General features: G+C 32.5%; 1 protein-coding gene across 2 annotated transcripts in view; it reads right to left on the bottom strand.

The window, feature by feature from the left end:
• Positions 1–20552, bottom strand: part of LOC143064306 (serine hydroxymethyltransferase, mitochondrial-like) — a 39280-nt gene extending 18728 nt beyond the window's left edge. The window contains exons 1-8 of one of the 2 annotated variants that reach the window (XM_076237045.1): positions 20476–20552; positions 13771–13920; positions 13319–13398; positions 12441–12641; positions 7469–7550; positions 3047–3169; positions 2526–2665; positions 1713–1875 (exon numbers count right to left, since the gene is read on the bottom strand). In XM_076237045.1, the coding sequence (XP_076093160.1) occupies positions 1713–1875; positions 2526–2665; positions 3047–3169; positions 7469–7550; positions 12441–12641; positions 13319–13398; positions 13771–13920; positions 20476–20499 (963 nt within the window). In that variant the 5' untranslated portion in view covers positions 20500–20552. Of the gene's footprint in view, positions 1–1712; positions 1876–2525; positions 2666–3046; positions 3170–7468; positions 7551–12440; positions 12642–13258; positions 13399–13770; positions 13921–20475 lie in introns of those variants that run through there. The other variant, XM_076237046.1, reaches the window with a different exon arrangement.
• Between the last annotated feature and the right edge of the window lie 202 nt (positions 20553–20754).

Here is a 20754-nt window from a genome sequence, read left to right as displayed (position 1 = left end):
GTCCACCTGTCTTGTTTTGTTTTTTCTCGACACAATACAACCAGATGCTCCGCAGGGCGCAGCTTTATACGACCGCAGAGGTTGAACCCTGAACGGTTGGGGCAAGTATGGACACAATATTCAAGCTGGATTCAGCTCTAAATTTGGATTGTGATTAAATAGTTGACACAGCATAGGTTTCGGACACATAATAAATGTTGTCTAATGAACTTAAAATATTTTTTTTGCCTTTGAGCAATTCACTATGGTGTTGAATATTAATCCTCTCAAAAAAATGTTTGAAGAAATTTTCTTTCTTAATATTTATGAAATCTGAAAAATTTACCCCCCCCCCCCCCCCCCCATTTTTTTTTCACATCCCCCTTTTCCTTTTTCCAAAACTGATCTCAATTCAAATTTCTAATGGAGTTTGCAACAATAACTACTCATTTAAATACATCATAAAATATTAAAATGTAACAAAAGGTGCTTGTTATCACTGAATGGTAAAGATTGTTTTAATTTATCAGTTGGTAGTAAAAGTGAATATACATTGTATATTGTATAAAACAATGATTTAAGTTGATTCAACTACTATTCTGGACAAAGAAAGATAACTCCAATCAATTGAAAATTTCTTGCTATTGCACAATATTGTGCAATTAGATATTTCTTGCTATTGCGCAATACTGTGCAATTGAAAATTTCTTGCTATTGCACAATACTTAATATAATAATTTTGGATCCTGATTTGAACCAACTTGAAAACTGGGCCCATAATCAAAAATCTAAGTACATGTTTAGATTCAGCATATCAAAAAAGCCCAAGAATTCAATTTTTGTTAAAATCAAACTAAGTTTAATTTTGGACCCTTTGGACTTTAATGTAGACCAATTTTAAAACGGGACCAAAAATTAAGAATCTACATACACAGTTAGATTTGGCATATCAAAGAACCCCAATTATTCAATTTTTGATGAAATCAAACAAAGTTCAATTTTGGACCCTTTGGGCCCCTTATTCCTAAACTGTTGGGACCAAAACTCCCAAAATCAAACCCAACCTTCCTTTAGTGGTCATGAACCTTGTGTTTAAATTTCATTGATTTCTATTTACTTATACTAAAGTTATGGTGCGAAAACCAAGAATAATGCTTACTTGGGCCCCTAATTCCTAAACTGTTCAGACCTCAACTCCCAAAATCAATCCCAACCTTCCTTTTGTGGTCATACACCATGTGTCAAAATTTTATTGATTTCTATTTACTTATACTAAAGTTATTGTGCGAAAACCAAGAATAATGCTTATTTGGGCCCTTTTTTGGCTCCTAATTCCTAAACTGTTTGAACTAAAACTCCCAAAATCAATCCCAACCTTCCTTTAGTGGTCATAAACCTTGTGTCAAAATTTCATAGATTTCTATTTACCTTAACTAAAGTTATAGTGCGAAAACCAAGAAAATGCTTATTTGGGCCCTTTTTGGCCCCTTATTATTAAAATGTAGGGACCAAAACTCCCAAAATCAATCCCAACCTTCCTTTTGTGGTCATAAACCTTGTGTTAAAATTTCATAGATTTCTATTCACTTTTACTAAAGTTAGAGTGCAAAACTAAAAATATTCAGACGACGCAGATGACGACGCCAACATGATATCAATATACGACCAAAACATTTTCAATTTTTGCGGTCGTATAAAAACAAGACAAACCATATGACAAGCTGATGTCTAACCTGTCTGAGTGCTACAGCAACTGCTCCTATCTGGTGCTGATGTGGTCCTCCCTGTAGAGCAGGAAATACACCACTGTTTATACGCTTTTCATAATCATACATGATTTTGTTGCCTTTCTTGTCAACACCTTTCTGACCTTTCCTATAGAATATCATGCCAGACCTGAAAACATAGACATTGATGGTTAATTAAAGCAATGATAAGAATAATTTTAACAACAACTTTTAATCTTTGTATTAATTAATCATGCGTTGAAATTTTAGCAACACATTCTATATAATCAAATGATTCTTTAAAAAACAAGTTTAAAGCATTTTTTGTATGTTTTATATTTATTCCAATATTTAACTGGAATAAAGGTCACATATATAGCATTCAGATATATAACAGATACTGACTAGTCCTAAAGTAATTGATTGTTTTTTTGGCATTATACATTCAGGCAATTGGAGGTCAATGACATCTTGTCCAAATAAATCTTTGACTCAATGGCAAAAAGGTTTAAGATCATGATAAAGCAGTTAAGGTAAAAAAGTGAATATCTATACATTTAAAATAGTGGAGTGAATTTTCCAAAGTGACTTGCTAAAAAGATGATGCAAAAAATATTACCAGTGTGTTATGTAAAAAAACTATGTTACGACAATACATGACACAAGACAATAATGTTGAACTCTACTTCATAGGTGATGTAATAAATATCATCATTATGTTTATATGTTACTGTGGTAAAAATATCAGAAGGAGAGAATACAGGTAAAATCCAGGTATATCCAGAAAAATAGCTAAATGAGGTATGTAAATACACTTACCTTGGTCCTCTAAGTGTTTTATGTGTAGTTGTGGTCACTACATCAGAATAATCAAATGGACTTGGTATAATTCCAGCAGCTACAAGTCCAGATATATGTGACATGTCTGCTAACATTACAGCTTTTACTTCATCACAGATCTGTACAAATAATTTAAATTAAAGATATTCTAGTTACTCCCTAAACAAAGATTATTGCTTTTGAAATATGTAAAATCAATTGAGATTAAATGTCGGTTGTATCCTGTCTGAAAATAGTTGCCTGGTAAAACCAAGTGGCAAGAAAAAATTTTAGTATATTATTTAAACATTGAATCACGAAATGAGTTCAATGACAAAGGTCTGTGTCCAAGCTATGGATTATTCAGTACTACAAGCTTGTGAATAATTAAACTAATTGTTTTCAAGATATTTAAGCTGGAAATCTTCTGATAGCTTCTGTATGGTCTTCATTCTGTTACATTCTCTCAAGAGGGAGGTAAAATATAAACTAAAATGTATAAAATAAATACATATACTAACCTGTCTATAAACTTTATAATCAAGAAGTCTGGAGTAAGCTGTTGTTCCTGCAATAATAATCTTTGGACGGAATAATCTGGCTGAGGTTCTCATACCGTCATAGTCTATAAGTCCTGAGACTGGCTATAAATATAAACATACTAACATATATCAAAGTATGCCAATGAAGGGAACATGAAAACATGAAATTAAACAAGGGAATGAACAAATCAAAGTGCTTACAAGCACTGAAGGATAAAGATTACATTAATTTATCAATGGGAAGTGAACTTAAATATTGCATTGTATAATTTATAAAGCATTGGTTGTAGTTGATTCTACTACAATTCTGGACAAAGGAAGATAACTCCATTTTTTAAAAATGATTAAGTTGTGTACTTTTTTTTTGACAAGTATGTACAACATTTAATATTTTGTGACTTGAATATCTGAGCATATATTTCATTGATAAATTTCTGTTCATGCACATGTATAATGTACAGAATGTTATGATCAATGCACTATATTTTGTGTATCTTAGAGGTAGCTAAAAGACCCAGATGATTTTGATTTCAATTCAGTTCCATAGGGTTTATGATTACATTTCATGCAATCTTTAACCAAAAATGACATAAACTTATTAATACTTTTAATATCATTTATTGTAAAGAAACATGAATTAGTTACTTCAATTTTTAACAATGTTTAACTGAAGACTATGTATAACAAATCTATTGAAATCAATAGACAACTTTCAAGTTCGATGCATTTCCGTCAAAAAACTCTGGTTTTAGTGAACGCCATTTGTGAGTTTAGGGGCGTCGTCACTTCCATTCCAATGTTGAGCGAGTGGTTGGAAAACTATAATTCTATATTGTACAAATTGTACGACAAATTGAATTCTCAAAATTGACAATCAGCATTGATGTCATTAGGGAATTGTCATTAAGTACCTACAGAACAACCATTATTTCTAGTTTATCCTGCACAATGACGATCACCAAGACGCTTGATGAACGTAAAAAGTGCAGGGATACAGGCGACCTCCTCTATCTGGTAAATGATGTCAGAAAGGTGCGTATAATTGACGAGTTTTTTCCGGTGACGAATGAACTCGAAAGTGGTCTATTAAATTAATACTGTAGATTTATTTATTTTCATTGTACCTATTTTCATGGATTAAAAACTTCCATTTTCTTGGATATTTGAAAGTATTGTGGATTCATTTATTTTCGTTGGATACCAAATTATGTGGATTACGTGTGTACAGGAGAACCACGAATTTAAATGTTCAACGAATTACAAATTTTCTAAAGGAATAACTGTAGACTTTGCCAAAACCACGAAATTAAATATCCACGAATATGTAAGTTTTCCTCAAACCACGAAAATTGGTACCCACGAAAACTAAAGGCTCTAAAGAGCCTGTGTCGCTCACCTTGGTCTATGTGAATACTAAACAAAGGACACAGATGGATTCAAGAAAAATTGTGGTTTGGTGTTGGTGATGTGTTTGTACATCTTACTTTACTAAACATTCTTGCTGCTTACAATCTTTATCTATAATGAACTTGACCCAGTAGTTACAGTGGAAAATGATAGTAAAATTTTACAAATTTTGTGAAAATTGTTAAAAAAATGACTATATAAAGGGCAATAACTCCTTAGGGGTCAATTGACCATTTTGGTCATGTTGACTTCTTTTTAGGTCTTACTTTGCTGTACATTATTGCTGTTTACAGTTTATCTCTATCTATAATAATATTCAAGATAATAACCAAAAACAGCAAAATTTCCTTAAAATTACCAATTCAGGGGCAGCAACCCAACAACTGGTTGTCTGATTCATTTGAAAATTTCATGGCAGATAGATCTTTTTTTTTTACCCATGTCAGATTTGCTCTAAATGCTTTGGTTTTTGAGTTATAAGCCAAAAACTGCATTTTACCCCTATGTTCTATTTTTAGGCATGGCGGCCATCCTAGTTAGTTGGCCGGGTCACCAGACACATTTTTTAAACTAGATACCCCAATGATGATTGTGGCCAAGTCTGGATTAATTTGGCCCAGTAGTTTCAGAGGAGAAGATTTTTGTAAAAGATTACTAAAAATTTACGAAAAATGGTTAAAAATTGACTATAAAGGGCAATAACTCCTAAAGGGGTCAACTGACCATTTCGGTCATGTTGATTTATTTGTAAATCTTACTTTGCTGAACATTATTGCTGTTTACAGTTTATCTCTATCTATAATAATATTCAAGATAATAACCAAAACCAGAAAATTTCCTTAAAATTACCAATTCAGGGGCAGCAACCCAACAACAGGTTGTCCGATTCATCTGAAAATTTCAGGGCAGATACATTTTGACCTGATGAACAATTTTAACCATGTCAGATTTGCTCTAAATGCTTTGGTTTTTGAGTTATAAGCCAAAAACTGCATTTTACCCCCATGTTCTATTTTTAGCCATGGTGGCCATCTTGGTTGGTTGACCAGGTCACCGGACACATTTTTAAAACTAAATACCCCAATGATGATTGTGGCCAAGTCTGGATTAATTTGGCCCAGTAGTTTCAGAGGAGAAGATTTTTCTAAAAGATGACTAAGATTTACGAAAAATGGTTAAAAATTGACAATAAAGGGCAATATTGTGCAATTAGATATTTCTTGCTATTGTGCAATACTGTGCAATTGAAAATATTTGCTATTGCACAATACTGTGCAATTGAAGATTTCTTACTATTGCACAATACTGTGCAATTGAAGATTTCTTGCTATTGCTGAATACTGTGCAATTGAAAATTTCTTGCTATTACACAATACTTAATATAATAATTTTGGATCCTGATTTGGACCAACTTGAAAACTGGGCCCATAATCAAAAATCTAAGTACATGTTTAGATTCAGCATATCAAAGAGGCCCAAGAATTCAATTTTTGTTAAAATCAAACTTAGTTTAATTTTGGACCCTTTGGACTTTAATGTAGACCAATTTTAAAACGGGACCAAAAATTAAGAATCTACATACACAGTTAGATTTGGCATATCAAAGAACCTCAATTATTCAATTTTTGATGAAATCAAACAAAGTTTAATTTTGGACCCCGATTTGAACCAACTTGAAAACTGGGCCAATAATAAAAAATCTAAGTACATTTTTAGATTCAGCATATCAAAGAACCCCAAGGATTCAATTTTTGTTAAAATCAAACTAAATTTAATTTTGGACCCTTTGGACCTTAATGTAGACCAATTTGAAAACGGGACCAAAAATTAAGAATCTACATACACAGTTAGATTCGGCATATCAAAGAACCCCAATTATTCAATTTTTGATGAAATCAAACAAAGTTTAATTTTGGACCCTTTGGGCTCTTTATTCCTAAACTGTTGGGACCAAAACTCCCAAAATCTATACCAACCTTCCTTTTATGGTCATAAACCTTGTGTTTAAATTTCATAGATTTCTATTTACTTATACTAAAGTTATGGTGCGAAAACCAAGAAAAATGCTTATTTGGGTCCCTTTTTGGCCCCTAATTCCTAAACTGTTGGGACCTAAACTCCCAAAATCAATACCAACCTTCCTTTTGTGGTCATAAACATTGTGTTTAAATTTCATTGATTTCTATTTACCTAAACTAAAGTTATTGTGCGAAAACCAAGAATAATGCTTATTTGGGCCCTTTTTGGCCCCTAATTCCTAAAATGTTGGGACCAAAACTCCCAAAATCAATCCCAACCTTCCTTTTGTGGTCATAAACCTTGTGTTAAAATTTCATAGATTTCTATTCACTTTTACTAAAGTTAGAGTGCGAAAACTAAAAGTATTCGGACGACGACGATGACGACGCCGACGACGACGACGCCAACGTGATAGCAATATACGACGAAAAATTTTTCAAATTTTGCGGTCGTATAAAAACAGTAAAATTTCCTTAAAATTACCAATTCAGGGGCAGCAACCCAACAACGGGTTGTCCGATTCATCTGAAAATTTCAGGGCAGATAGATCTTGACCTGGTGAACAATTTTACCCCATGTCAGATTTGCCCTAGTTGCTTTGGTTTTTGAGTTATAAGCCAAAAACTGCATTTTACCCCCATGTTCTATTTTTAGCCATGGCGGCCATCTTGGTTAGTTGACCGGGTCACCGGACAGATTTTTTAAACTAGATACCCCAATGATGATTGTGGCCAAGTTTGGTTAAATTTGGCCCAGTAGTTTCAGAGGAGAAGATTTTTGTAAAAGTTAATGCAGGACGACGACGACGACGGACGCCAAGTGATGAGAAAAGCTCACTTGGCCTTTCGGCCAGGTGAGCTAATAAATGAATCCACAGTAAATGAAAATTTGTATTTTAGATTCATGGCTTCCTCACACCTACCAAAATTGATATCCATGAATATGAAAGAAGATGTTTTATAAGTATACACTTACATCTATTTTGTATGGCATAGATTCAAAGTATATTGAAGTAGCTGATATCCTTTTTGTGTCTGTCATAAAACCATGAGTTAAACTGAAAAAAATATATATGAATTAATACAATGAAATAAGAGAAGCCTAGCCTGAAAATGGAAAATATACTTGAAAAAATAACCTGACATCATGTTGTTTATGTTTTACTTTATTTTGAACATGAACTCCCTCTCTCTGTAGTTTGTTAAAAATAAAGAAATGACATGCCTAATACAGGCTGTTAGCTATATATGATGCCATTATATATTTAAGTTTAATTTACAAATTCTTCTCATCAATAACTTGATTGTTCTGATTTAAAAAAAAAAATTAATCAAGATCATAGACATGCAGATTACAGACACATCCCAGTTCCAACATGTCCAAAGTGACAAAGAGATAATAGTACATGGCAAATCCTACTCAAATATCTGAAGCTATATCAGGCAAGATAATCCAACATGGAATGCAGATTTGGGAATGTATTGATATATTAATTATATCATCTTGACCATCAAAGTTTATTAGATTAGGAAATTACAAGTAGCTTTTAACAATTTTAACAATTTTTTGTTATTTAACATTTTCATAACTTTTTGAAAAATTTGTCAATTACAAAGGTATAGTTGGTAAGTAAATAGATTAAAAAACTTATACTATACACCAAACCAATGATTGCAGAACACTTTGATTTAAATTGTTTCTGGTGGCTGTGGACGTTTTTAAAAGTTCTTATATAATTAGTCATAGTTTTTTGTATAAATTATAAGTCAATTTAAAGGAAAAGTATTTAGATGGAACTAATTTTAACATATAAATGAATCACATGTATTTTATTAAGCCAATTTAGTAAGTAACAGGACTTAACCAGGTGCTCCGCAGGGCGCAGCTTTATACGACCGCAGAGGTCGAACCCTGAACAGTTGGGGCAAGTATGGACAAAACATTCAAGCGTGATACAGCTCTGAATTTGGATTGTGATCAAATTTTTGACATTATATTTTTTTTTTTTACACAAAACAAATGTCAAGATTTTACAAATCAATTAAAGATTTCTTCAAACTTTTTAAATCTAAAATTAAATAGTTGACACAGCATAGGTTTCTGACACAGAATGAATGTGGTCTAATGAACTTAAAAGTTTTTTTTTTGCTTTTGAGCAATTCACTATGCTGTTGAATATTAATCCTCTCAAAAAAATGTTTGAAGAAATTTTCTTTTTATTTATGAAATCTGAAATGAGAAAAATTTAACCCCCCCCCCTTTTTTTCACATCCCTGTTTCCCTTTTTCCAAAACTGATATCAATTCAAATTTCTAATGGAGTTTGCAACAATAACTACTCTTTTAAATACATCATAAGATATTAAAATGTAAAATAAAGTGCTTGTTATCACTGAATGGTAAAGATTGGTTGGTAGTAAAAGTGAATATACATTGTTTATTGTATAAAACAATAAAAAAAACTTCATCAGCAACATTTTATATTGGCAAATTTCCAATGAAGTTATTTACATAAAGTTATTGGCAAATAAAAATAGAAAATGACATCATAGTCATGTCTGGCAAATGTCCAACATACATTATCTAAAAACATTTTAGATAAGATAAGGAAAAAAAGCTTCATCAGCAACATTTTATATTGGCAAATTTCCAATGAAGTTATTTACATAAAGTTATTGGCAAATAAAAATAGAAAATGACATCATAGTCATGTCTGGTAAATTTCCAACATATATTATCAACTACTATTCTATACAAAGAAAGATAACTCCAATTGAAAATTAATTGCTATTGCACAATATTGTGCAATTAGATATTTCTTGCTATTGTGCAATACTGTGCAATTGAAAATTTCTTGCTATTGCACAATACTTGATATGGAATCCTGATTTGGACCAACTTGAAAACTGGGCCCATAATCAAAAATCAAAGTACATATTTAGATAAAGCATATCAAATAAGCCCAAGAAATTAATTTTTGTTAAAATCAAACTTAGTTTAATTTTGGACCCTTTGGACGTTAATGTAAACCAATTTGAAAACGGGACCAAAAATTAAGAATCTACATACACAGTTAGATTTGGCATATCAAAGAACCCCAATTATTCAATTTTTGATGAAATCAAACAAAGTTTAATTTTGGACCCCGATTTGGACCAACTTGAAAACTGGGCCAATAATAAAAAATCTAAGTACATTTTTAGATTCAGCATATCAAAGAACCCCAAGGATTCAATTTTTGTTAAAATCAAACTAAGTTTAATTTTGGACCCTTTGGACCTTAATGTAGACCAATTTGAAAACGGGACCAAAAATTAAGAATCTACATACACAGTTAGATTCGGCATATCAAAGAACCCCAATTATTCAATTTTTGATAAAATCAAACAAAGTTTAAATCTGGACCCTTTGGGCCCTTTATTCCTAAACTGTTGGGACCAAAACTCCCAAAATCAATACCAACCTTCCTTTTATGGTCATAAACCTTGTGTTTAAATTTCATAGATTTCTATTTACTTATACTAAAGTTATGGTGCGAAAACCAAAAAAAATGCTTATTTGGGTCCCTTTTTGGCCCCTAATTCCTAAACTGTTGGGACCTAAACTCCCAAAATCAATACCAACCTTCCTTTTGTGGTCATAAACATTGTGTTTAAATTTCATTGATTTCTATTTACTTAAACTAAAGTTATTGTGCGAAAACCAAGAATAATGCTTATTTGGGCCCTTTTTTGGCCCCTAATTCCTAAACTGTTGGAACCAAAACTCCCAAAATCAATCCCAACCTTTCTTTTGTGGTCATAAACCTTATGTCAAAATTTCATAGATTTCTATTTACTTAAACTAAAGTTATAGTGCGAAAACCAAGAAAATGCTTATTTGGGCCCTTTTTGGCCCCTAATTCCTAAAATGTTGGGACTAAAACTCCCAAAATCAATCCCAACCTTCCTTTTGTGGTCATAAACCTTGTGTTAAAATTTCATAGATTTCTATTCACTTTTACTAAAGTTAGAGTGCGAAAACTAAAAGTATTCGGACGACGACGACAACGACGACGACGCCAACGTGATAGCAATATACGACGAAAAATTTTTCAAATTTTGCGGTCGTATAAAAATCATATAAGAGGTAATTTAAAAAAAAAGATTATTAAAAGGTAATCTAAAAGCCAACCAAAGTTAACCTGAGACTTCGCTCTGATATCAAATTGATTTTTAACTTCATTTATTCAAACTTGAAATGAAGACTAAAACATGAGAAAAATCTGACTTTAAGATCAGTTTATACATCATATTTATTTAAGGATTTTAAAGCTGTTTCATTCTATCAATTTAAGTATCAGTCAAATTGTTTTGAGAATGTTGAAATGGTTTAGATTGGCTTTAAACAAGGTTGAGAAATGTCAAGATAAGAACAAAACTGGTTATAACTAAGTTGAGACAGACAGATATATACCAGTTTAAATTTATCAAATTGTTTAAACTCATATAGTATTGTAGGGTACTGCAGCCAATACATATAAGGGAAACATCAGACATTTAAATATTAGGGGCGACCTACATTTGCACGGATTTTAAAATGACACGGATTACATTTGCGCGGAGAAATGGTACTAAATACGTTTGCACGAATTTACCTGTAGTTTACCTGAGTTTTTTTTTTTTACCTGTAATTTCTTTTTCGATTATTGTTTTTGAACATAAATTGGTTATCATGCCACATCTTGTTATTTCATATATAGACAAGTCTTTATTTGTTTATATAATCATGAAAAAGCGCCATTTATGTAAATGAACATTATTGAATAAAATACTGAATTTATTAGGTAAAAAGAACATTCAAAGTATATAGCCATGAATAAAACGCAGTAAACATGGAGATGATATCTATATGGGAATCATCTATAGATCAGTCATTGTCTGGTACATTGTACCTGTATCCTATCGATTTGAGATGGCATTGACAGGAAATTTCCCCAGTTTGAAATTCAAGAAGTTGTTGACCGGTAAACTGAATTTTTTATTTGTCTGTGCGTTTTACGAGGGCTTGGTTATCGCTGCAGCGAATTTTAATGTTAGTAGTCGCCTGAACTTGTAGAATAATCTCAACGCAAGTGTAGATGATTGGATGAGTGGAATAAAACTGCTCATTGTTATGACTATGAAAAGTCTCTGGCCCGTCGTCTCAGAGACAATAAAGTCCATCTTGTTAGTTTTTTATTATTATATTAAGTAAATTTGTTCAAATTAATTTCATTTTATTTTAACAATATAATGTAACTTTTTTAAAAGTTAAAGATTTATTTTTTCCTGTCTTTTTTTAAATCTGCACAAATGTAGTAACTTTTCAACAGGTAAATTTCGTAATGCGTTTTAAATGTAGGACAAATCCGTGCAAACGTAACATGCTGAATATAAGATAGACAACATTCAATTCAGTTTTGTAACAAAGTGTGGTACTGACACTCCTATTTAGTATGGCACATCCATCATTTAGTTCATGATACAATGTATTACAGGTAGCATCCTTAAAGGGGCACTAGCTGCCAAATTCATGTTCACCGATTTGACTCAGATTCTCATATTTATTTATAACACGGTGAATAACACTTTCCCAGGTGAATATGCTTTTTTATTCAAAACCCAATTCATAAGAGAAACCTACTAAAATAATACCAATATGGAATAACATAATATATTGTACAATTTTTAATATGAATACAGCAAATGTACAGTTAAAGGAGATAAATAGTAAATAACCCAACATAATGAGTAAACATGTTGCTTACATGTACATTTAAATACTAAGGTAAATGTGTATGCTTTTTTTCTTCATTAAAGGTTGAGTGTGGTGATCTCTACTCATTGTTTTGTCAGGTTTATGTCTGATGTTAAAGCATTGATTAATCTTAACAAATAAAACCTGATTTGCAGCATTAAAGTACTTACTGTCCTCCGTCTGGTAAATCAAGGCCCATAATTCTGTCATGTGGTTCAAGTAGTCCAGTGAAAACTTCAAAATTAGCAGGACTTCCAGAGTATGGTTGAACATTGACACCCCATTGTTCTGGGTCTAACTTGAAACATTCTAAAGCTCTCTTCTGGCATAGTCTCTCTACATCATCAATAAACTTGTTACCTCCATAATATCTGATATAAACATTATTTTCTTTTAACTAATATATATATAGGTTACTATATTCAGAGTGAGAATTGCAAAACTTCATAGAAATACATCAAGGTCAGAATAAAATAATATGCTAAATGCTAGAAAACTTAAACAGTTTTCACTATTACAAGATTATTATTGGAGAATTGTTAAAGATACTAAGCTAAAATTATCGCAAACCTGTCAGAGCTAAAAGTGTACAAAAGATACAACACATCACTGTTAAGCAACTGTTCAAATATAAATATATTCAGTACATGTATCTGAGAAAAGTGTGACATAGATATTTGTTGGATAAATAGATTAACAGTTACCAAAGGTGAAATCAATATAAACAAGAGTGCACACATCTGATGACATGTCCCTACCCCTACTTGTAATTATAATATAGGAAAATAGTATCTTGAGGTTCCACATACAGAATATTTTAAGGATTTGACCTTATAACCATTCACATTTCTTCAACACCTAATAAATGGCAACATAAATTAGTCACTAGGATTTTATATTTTCCCAACAGCAGCATCTGTTAAGTGTGTAAGTGTGTTTTTCTGTAGAAATGTACATCTACAAATGCCACAATGAATGAGTTCCTTACCTAGCACCTGGGTCTGTAGTAATGTACATGTACAAATGACACAATGAATGAGTTCCTTACCTAGCACCTGGGTAACCCTCAGAATATTTATTTGTCAGACATGATCCTAAAACTTCTGTTACAGCTCGACTTGTGAAATTCTGAAATTAAAATAAAACAGTTGCAGCAACAGTGCTCCAGCTAGAAATTGAAAGGGGCTGGGTGCCAGTGGAGAGCAGGGCAATTCTAAATTGTGTTTGATCTATGTTTCTTTGTACAGTTGTATCCATCTATTAAACACAGGAACAAATTTAATATAAATGGAACAATATTGGAAGTTTCAGAAGAGAAGTTTTTTGTAACAGAAAACAACATCAACATATAATGGACCCCATTGATGGCAGTCCATGTATCTGAACAGTCTGCTCACACCAGCATTGAGGCCAATGAGCTAAACTAGAGGCTATAAAAATCATGCTTCACTCACCTACATGTACATCTATATACATCTTCAACAAGTGTCAATGACTCACCTCAGAAGCTATCAGTTCAAGACCTCTAATTTGTCTATTCTTTTCATTCTTGATAATAGCCAATATTTCTGGATCATCCTCTGCCAAAGGCTCATTTCCTGTCCATAGCAGACGAAGGCTGTTCCTTGACAGGACAGACCGTCCAAAAGCCTGAAATATTTTTTGAAAAGTCAATAGTGGAGTAAAACATGGATTCAAATTTAAATATATATTCCATACCAATTTTTCCAAAAGTATGTCGATTGAATTGTTTCCAGTTTAGTCATGTTTGTCACATTGCAGGGCTTACTGTAACATGACTGTACAGCAAGGCTTCCAAAACGGTCATATATTCCGGACATTTGTATAATGTCCGATAAAAGTCTGGCTGGGCAAAGCATGAAACGGTCATATACTTTTTTGTTTTCAAGGCTTTCTTAAGAGACGGGTCATTTGTAATAACATAATTGGCGATCTTTTTGACCAAACATTTTGCCTTCAACAGCCACACATTTCCGGTCATAAAAGTGACATGATCATTAATTACTATCAAAACAACCCCTACTTCAATACTTTATAATTTTAATCAAGGCTAATTAGTTGTTGGACAGCTGAAATCTACATGTTCAGGCGACAGGTAAACTATTTTCAGTACGGACATCGTATAAATCAATCGGTCTATTCAAAGTTATTTTTTTACATTTCAGCGGTTTGTATCTAATCTATTTAGTCCAGCAGATTCAAATTAAAAGAAATACGTTTATAAACATGATTTGATGAATTTTTTTTTAAAAGTTTTAAATGAAAAATCGTCAGAACTACATTGAATGACCGAGAACACGTGTGCGCATGTGCACAGGTGGGAAATTTAATTTTGCATCCTACATTTCTTCAAAAATGCTAAAATTATCATTGATACCTGTATCTAACGTTCATTTCAAGTTTTTTGTTGAAGAAATAACGGGGAAAGAGCTTCTTCACTCAGTCATGCTTTGTAAACATACACGGATTTTACGTATCCGTTTCTGGTCCATGGCTTACCATTGTCATGTCAACATCCGGTTTAAGAATGGGATTTTGAAAACAAAAGTAAAGTTTTTGACAACGTCATTTTGCACAAATAAAGAGTCTAATGCAGATATGAGCACGCTGATATGCACACTTCGAATGCAGTGATTTCCAACCCTCATTTTGGGGCCGAATTTCAGCCCCATTCCCAAAGAGAAATATGCTCTTTTTTTCCCAATTTTCAGCTCTAAAATTCCCAATCGTATATGGACATCGTCGCGAGATTTTGTTATTGTCGTATCTCCGTATCGTGTATTATTTTGTTGACAAATCTCTGAGCGTTCGGGGTATTTCGGGAGTTATCATTATCGTTCACTTAAGACGATGATTGGTTTGCAATCTTTTTTGGATTGCATTGCAATCTACGATATTCTGGTCACGTTTGCGCTTGAAACATCCGAATTAATAATTCAATGACAAAGCAAACCAGATGCTCCGCAGGGCGTAGCTTTATACGACCGCAGAGGTTGAACCCTGAACAGTTGGGGCAAGTATGGACACAACATTCAAGCTGGATTCAGCTCTAAATTTGGATTGTGATTAAATAGTTGACACAGCATAGGTTTCTGACACAGAATGAATGTGTTCTAATGAACTTAAAATTTTTGTTTTCTCTTAGAGCAATTCACTATGCTGTTGAATATTAATCCTCTCAAAAAAATGTTTGAAGAAATTTTCTTTTTTATTTATGAAATTTCAAATGAGAAAAATTGAGCCCAATTTTTTTAATCACATTCCCCTTTCCCTAATTCCAAAACTAATCTCAATTAAAATTTCTAATGGAGTTTGCAACAATAACTACTCATTTAAATACATCATAAAATATTAAGATGTAAAAAAACTGCTTGTTATCACTGAATGGTAAAGATTATTTTAATTTATCAGTTGGTAGTAAAAAGTGAATATACATTGTATATTGTATATAACAAAGATTTAAGTTGATTCTGGACAAAGAAAGATAACTCCAATTAAAAAAAATCTTGCTATTGCACAATATTTTGCAATTAGATATTTCTTGCTTACTATTCTGGACAAAGAAAGATAACTCTAATTAAAAAAAAATTTGCTATTTCACAATATTGTGCAATTAGATATTTCTTGCCATTGCGCAATACTGTGCAATTGAAAAGACTTGCTATTGCACAATACTTAATATAATAATTTTGGATCCTGATTTGGACCAACTTGAAAACTGGGCCCATAATAAAAAATCTAAGTACATTTTTGGATTCAGCATTTCAAAGAACCCCAAGATTTCAATTTTTGTTAAAATCAGACTAAGTTTAATTTTGGACCCTTTGGACTTTAGTGTAGACCAATTTGAAAACAGGACCAAAAATGAAGAATCTACATACACAGTTAGATTTGGTATATCAAAGAACCCCATTTATTCAATTTTTGATGAAATCAAACAAAGTTTAATTTTGGACCCCGATTTGGACCAACTTGAAAACTGGGCCAATAATCAAGAATCTAAGTACATTTTTAGATTCAGCATATCAAAGAACCTAACTGATTCATTTTTTGTCAAAATCAAACTAAGTTTAATTTTGGACCCTTTGGACCTTAATGTAGACCAATTTGAAAACCGGACCAAAGGTTAAGAATCTACATACACAGTCATGACAGTTAGATTCGGCATATCAAAGAACCCCAATTATTCAATTTTGATGAAATCAAACAAAGTTTAATTTTGGACCCTTTGGGCCCCTTATTCTGTTGGGACCAAAACTCTTAAAATCAATACCAACCTTCCTTTTATGGTCATAAACCTTGTGTTTAAATTTCATAGATTTCTATTTACTTATACTAACGTTATGGTGCGAAAACCAAGAAAAATGCTTATTTGGGTCCCTTTTTGGCCCCTAATTCCTAAACTGTTGGGACCTAAACTCCCAAAATCAATACCAACCTTCCTTTTGTAGTCATTAACATTGTATTTAAATTTCATTGATTTCTATTTACTTAAACTAAAGTTATTGTGCGAAAACCAAGAATAATGCTTATTTGGGCCCTTTTTTGGCCCCTAATTCCTAAACTGTTGAAACCAAAACTCCCAAAATCAATCCCAACCGTTCTTTTGTGGTCATAAACCTTGTGTCAAAATTTCATAGATTTCTATTAACTTAAACTAAAGTTATAGTGCGAAAACCAAGAAAATGCTTATTTGGGCCCTTTTTGGCCCCTAATTCCTAAAATGTTGGGACCAAAACTCCCAAAATCAATACCAACCTTCCTTTTGTGGTCATAAACCTTGTGTTAAAATTTCATAGATTTCAATTCACTTTTACTAAAGTTAGAGTGCGAAAACTAAAAGTATTCGGACGCAGGACGACGACGACGACGCAGACGCCAACGTGATAGCAATATACGACGAAAAATTTTTCAAATTTTGCGGTCGTATAAAAAATGAGACATAATGTAAACAAAATGAACGTGGATCATGTCTCATAATTCCAAATATTACACAAAGAAGCTAAAGGCGGTGGACGGTAGTAAATGCCGGAAGCTGGAAGCTTTTGGATTCAAAAAGTCGTTTCTACTTCCTTCTGATGAAACAAGTGAAAGAAGGAAAAGACCGACTCTCAGATACAGAACTGGAACAACTAGTTGACATGTTTAAAAATAAACATGAAGGAAAACTTGGAATTTTAAATAAAACTAAAAAAAAATGCTTCAGATTTCAAATGTGTCTTTTTAGAATTTCTATAGATTCTCATCATTATAAATAGAATCAGAAGGGATAGGTTGAATTTTACCTTTCAAGAGTAAAGTTACAAAGCTTGAGTGCATGCAAATGTGTCCTCAGACACATTCAACTTTTATTTTTAATCCTTTTCCTTAAAAAGATAGCTTATTTTGTAGGCAATTCATGCAGTTAATCCTTCTCAGAATGCAGGATTTTGCACCTAATTTTCAAAATTTTCTTGGGGGCATGCCCCCAACCCCCCTTAGCGAGGCGAACACGGCTTATGCCGTGTGCCCGCCGTCGTAAAGACCAATCATATTTTTCCCAAACCATAATTTTTTTCCCAATTGCATGGGCCCCAGGACCCTTCCCCTAAACACCAGGAAAATCACTGGAATGATGCATTGCCAATTTAATAGTTTACTTAAGAACATCAAATTCATATCAAAATAAAGTTTGATATCGTATTTTTTTTTATCTAATGTCAATCACTGGGATTGCTATCTGATTAACATTATTGCCTTTTGTAACTTTGTTTTAAGGGATTAAAATCGGGATCAGATATAAAATGTCCGGCTGTCTCAAATATTTTTTGGAAGCCTTGCTGTACAGTATCAATTTTGCTAATTGTTGAAGGTGTAGGGTGACATGATCAGACATATATGCCAATTACATTCTTGTCCTATGGTCTCTGGTGGATGGTTGTCTCATTGACAACCCTTAACCATACAACATCTGCTTATTTATTTAAGAATTGAGGTGTAAAAGCGTTGACTGAAGTGCGAAAGCCCTTCATTCTAAAAAATGTGCACATGGTCAACGCTTTTACAACCCTATGAAGTTACAAAAAGAAGCATTCAATACTTATAATTACATTTTTTATGTAGGACCATGAAAGCACGATATTTGTCAAGTTTTTTTTTAATTTACCTGTGCACTTTATTGTGGGACCTCATATCATCATGAATGATAAATTTTATTGTGTAATGAAGTTGATTAAGGAATAACACGAGATTGCAGTGTAGCCAATCTAGATAACGTATTATAATGAAACATACATTTGTACATCTAATGTAAGAAATATATTATATATAATAACCTTGTTCTGTGACTGTTGACTATATGTGTATGTATTAAATCATGAAAATAAATAGGGAATTTCAAAAGTGACTATGGGCCAAAGATGCCTCTGCTTGTAAATATGTCTGTGATTATAAGCATTGTGTATAAGTTTTATAGCAATTGGTTGAGGTAAACTGAAGTTAGAGAACAGAAACGACAGATTTAGCAATTTTTCCATTTATAAAGGGATATTACTCATGAACAGCAAAAATGACGCAACCCAATTTGAACAAGATAAAATTAAGAATGGAAATGGGGAATGTGTCAAAGAGACAACAACCTGACCATAGAGCAAACAACAGCTGAAGTCCACCAAAGAGTAGTGTTTTGTGGGAATAAGTGTGGTGCATATGTTGTCAGATGAAACAGTTGACATGTATACTTCGGTAGGCTGGCTACAAAAGATTCTGACAAGTGAAGAAAGGTAGGCATGTTATACACCATTGTGTTTTAAATTTACTGCATAACAATTTTAAGTGGGGTTGATAAATTAAAGAAAAATCGAAATTTAACTGAATTTCGCGATCAGGTGACATTTTTCAAAAATGCCAGTTAAGAATCTTTTGTTATTATTAAAGTATACAGGATTTTTTTTCTGAGACAAGTGCCTGTGTCCGAATTAACTTATTGATGGCATGGATGGTATTAGTTGTCTTTATAATCTATACTATAAATCCCCTAATTTGCAGTGAACAATCATTAACAGGTGATAAAACTGCCAAGACAAGGTATTTAACTTTATCCCATTGTCAGTAAAATTAGAGTGTTACACAATCAGGTAACAGTATTATCGAAACTGCATGAGATTGGCACGAAATTTTGATATTTGATTTTTGAAAAGGCTTCTTTTTAGGGCATTTTCGAGACAACGGCGTCATCCAAAGAAGTGAAAAAATTAAATAAGGGCACAGCGTTTATCCATGCTAAACATGCTTGGTGGAAACACTTTTAATACATGTAGAATATGAGTTGACTTGCACATGATTTTAACATTCAAAGATCATACATGTATATAGAAAGGAAGTAAATGTTACTACTACTAGTCTGGTCTTAATTCAATTGTTTTCAGTTTGTCAATCTGTGTTTTGAAGGAATTTATGAGGAAATCTCTGAACCCTAGTCCTAATAATTATAAATGCCTTGAAAGGCTACTTTAATTTTTCAGTGACACCTTCATATGACCAGTCGTAGGAAGGTATTACAAAAAAAAAATTAGCTTTTCAAGGTCATAATTATTTGGACTATCTGGAACAATGCATTATTGTGCAGAGGGAGGATGGACCTTTATTAGGGCTTCGGGATCAGGGGTTTTTAAGTTTAGGATTTTGGAATTGATCCTTTCAGGGTTTGGGAATTTTTTTTCAAATTTCGGGATGTCAGGATTTAAATTTCTCCAACTTTGGGACCTCAGGATTTCATGTTTTAAAGCCCAGGATTTCTGGATCAGAACCGCTCGGACCCCCACCCCCCTTTTTGAGCAGGCACAAATGTATCAAAGTTCAAACCAGCTGGCAACAGTGTACATGATACATGCATGTTTTAACAGAATTTTATGACTGTTTTTACGAAATTTTCATGAATTGCATTGTCTACACTGTATTCTTTAATAAGTTTCGTACTTTATTTAAAAAAAAAAGGTTTTCAAAAGAATAAAAGAGTTTCTGGAAAATTTCCACGCTCCAAGTTTTTTGGTACTGGTGACGTAACATAAAACTTTTTACCGTGCTTGCTTTGTGTCAAATGAATAACTTTATTCATTAAAATAATGCCTGAAACATTTTGACCAAATTATCATATAAAGTTTGTACCAATAGTGCATATTTTTAATGTAAATTATGAAAACTTACTGCAGAAATTTTCCTCGACAACATCTTTTAACCTTTGACCTGTTATAAGTAATCTGTAATGAGAAACCGGATCCGGTTGGTGAAATACGGAAAAAATTCCATTGAATCAAGAAGGGCAAAAATGGGGAAGCTTCACCGATACTGGAAAAATATTTATAGAGATAAAAAAAAAGCGATTTAGACACTCACGAACAAAATTATATCATTGAATGAAGATAATGAGAATAATAGGAGACAAAAAATAATTAAAAAATTGTCTTAATATGTGTGTTTTGCTTG

The sequence above is a fragment of the Mytilus galloprovincialis genome, chromosome 2, assembly GCF_965363235.1.
Source record: "Mytilus galloprovincialis chromosome 2, xbMytGall1.hap1.1, whole genome shotgun sequence".
In the NCBI taxonomy this organism is placed as follows: Eukaryota; Metazoa; Mollusca; class Bivalvia; order Mytilida; family Mytilidae; genus Mytilus; species Mytilus galloprovincialis.
The sequence above is the reverse complement of the archived record's forward strand: the minus strand, read 5'-3'. Positions and strand labels throughout refer to the sequence as shown.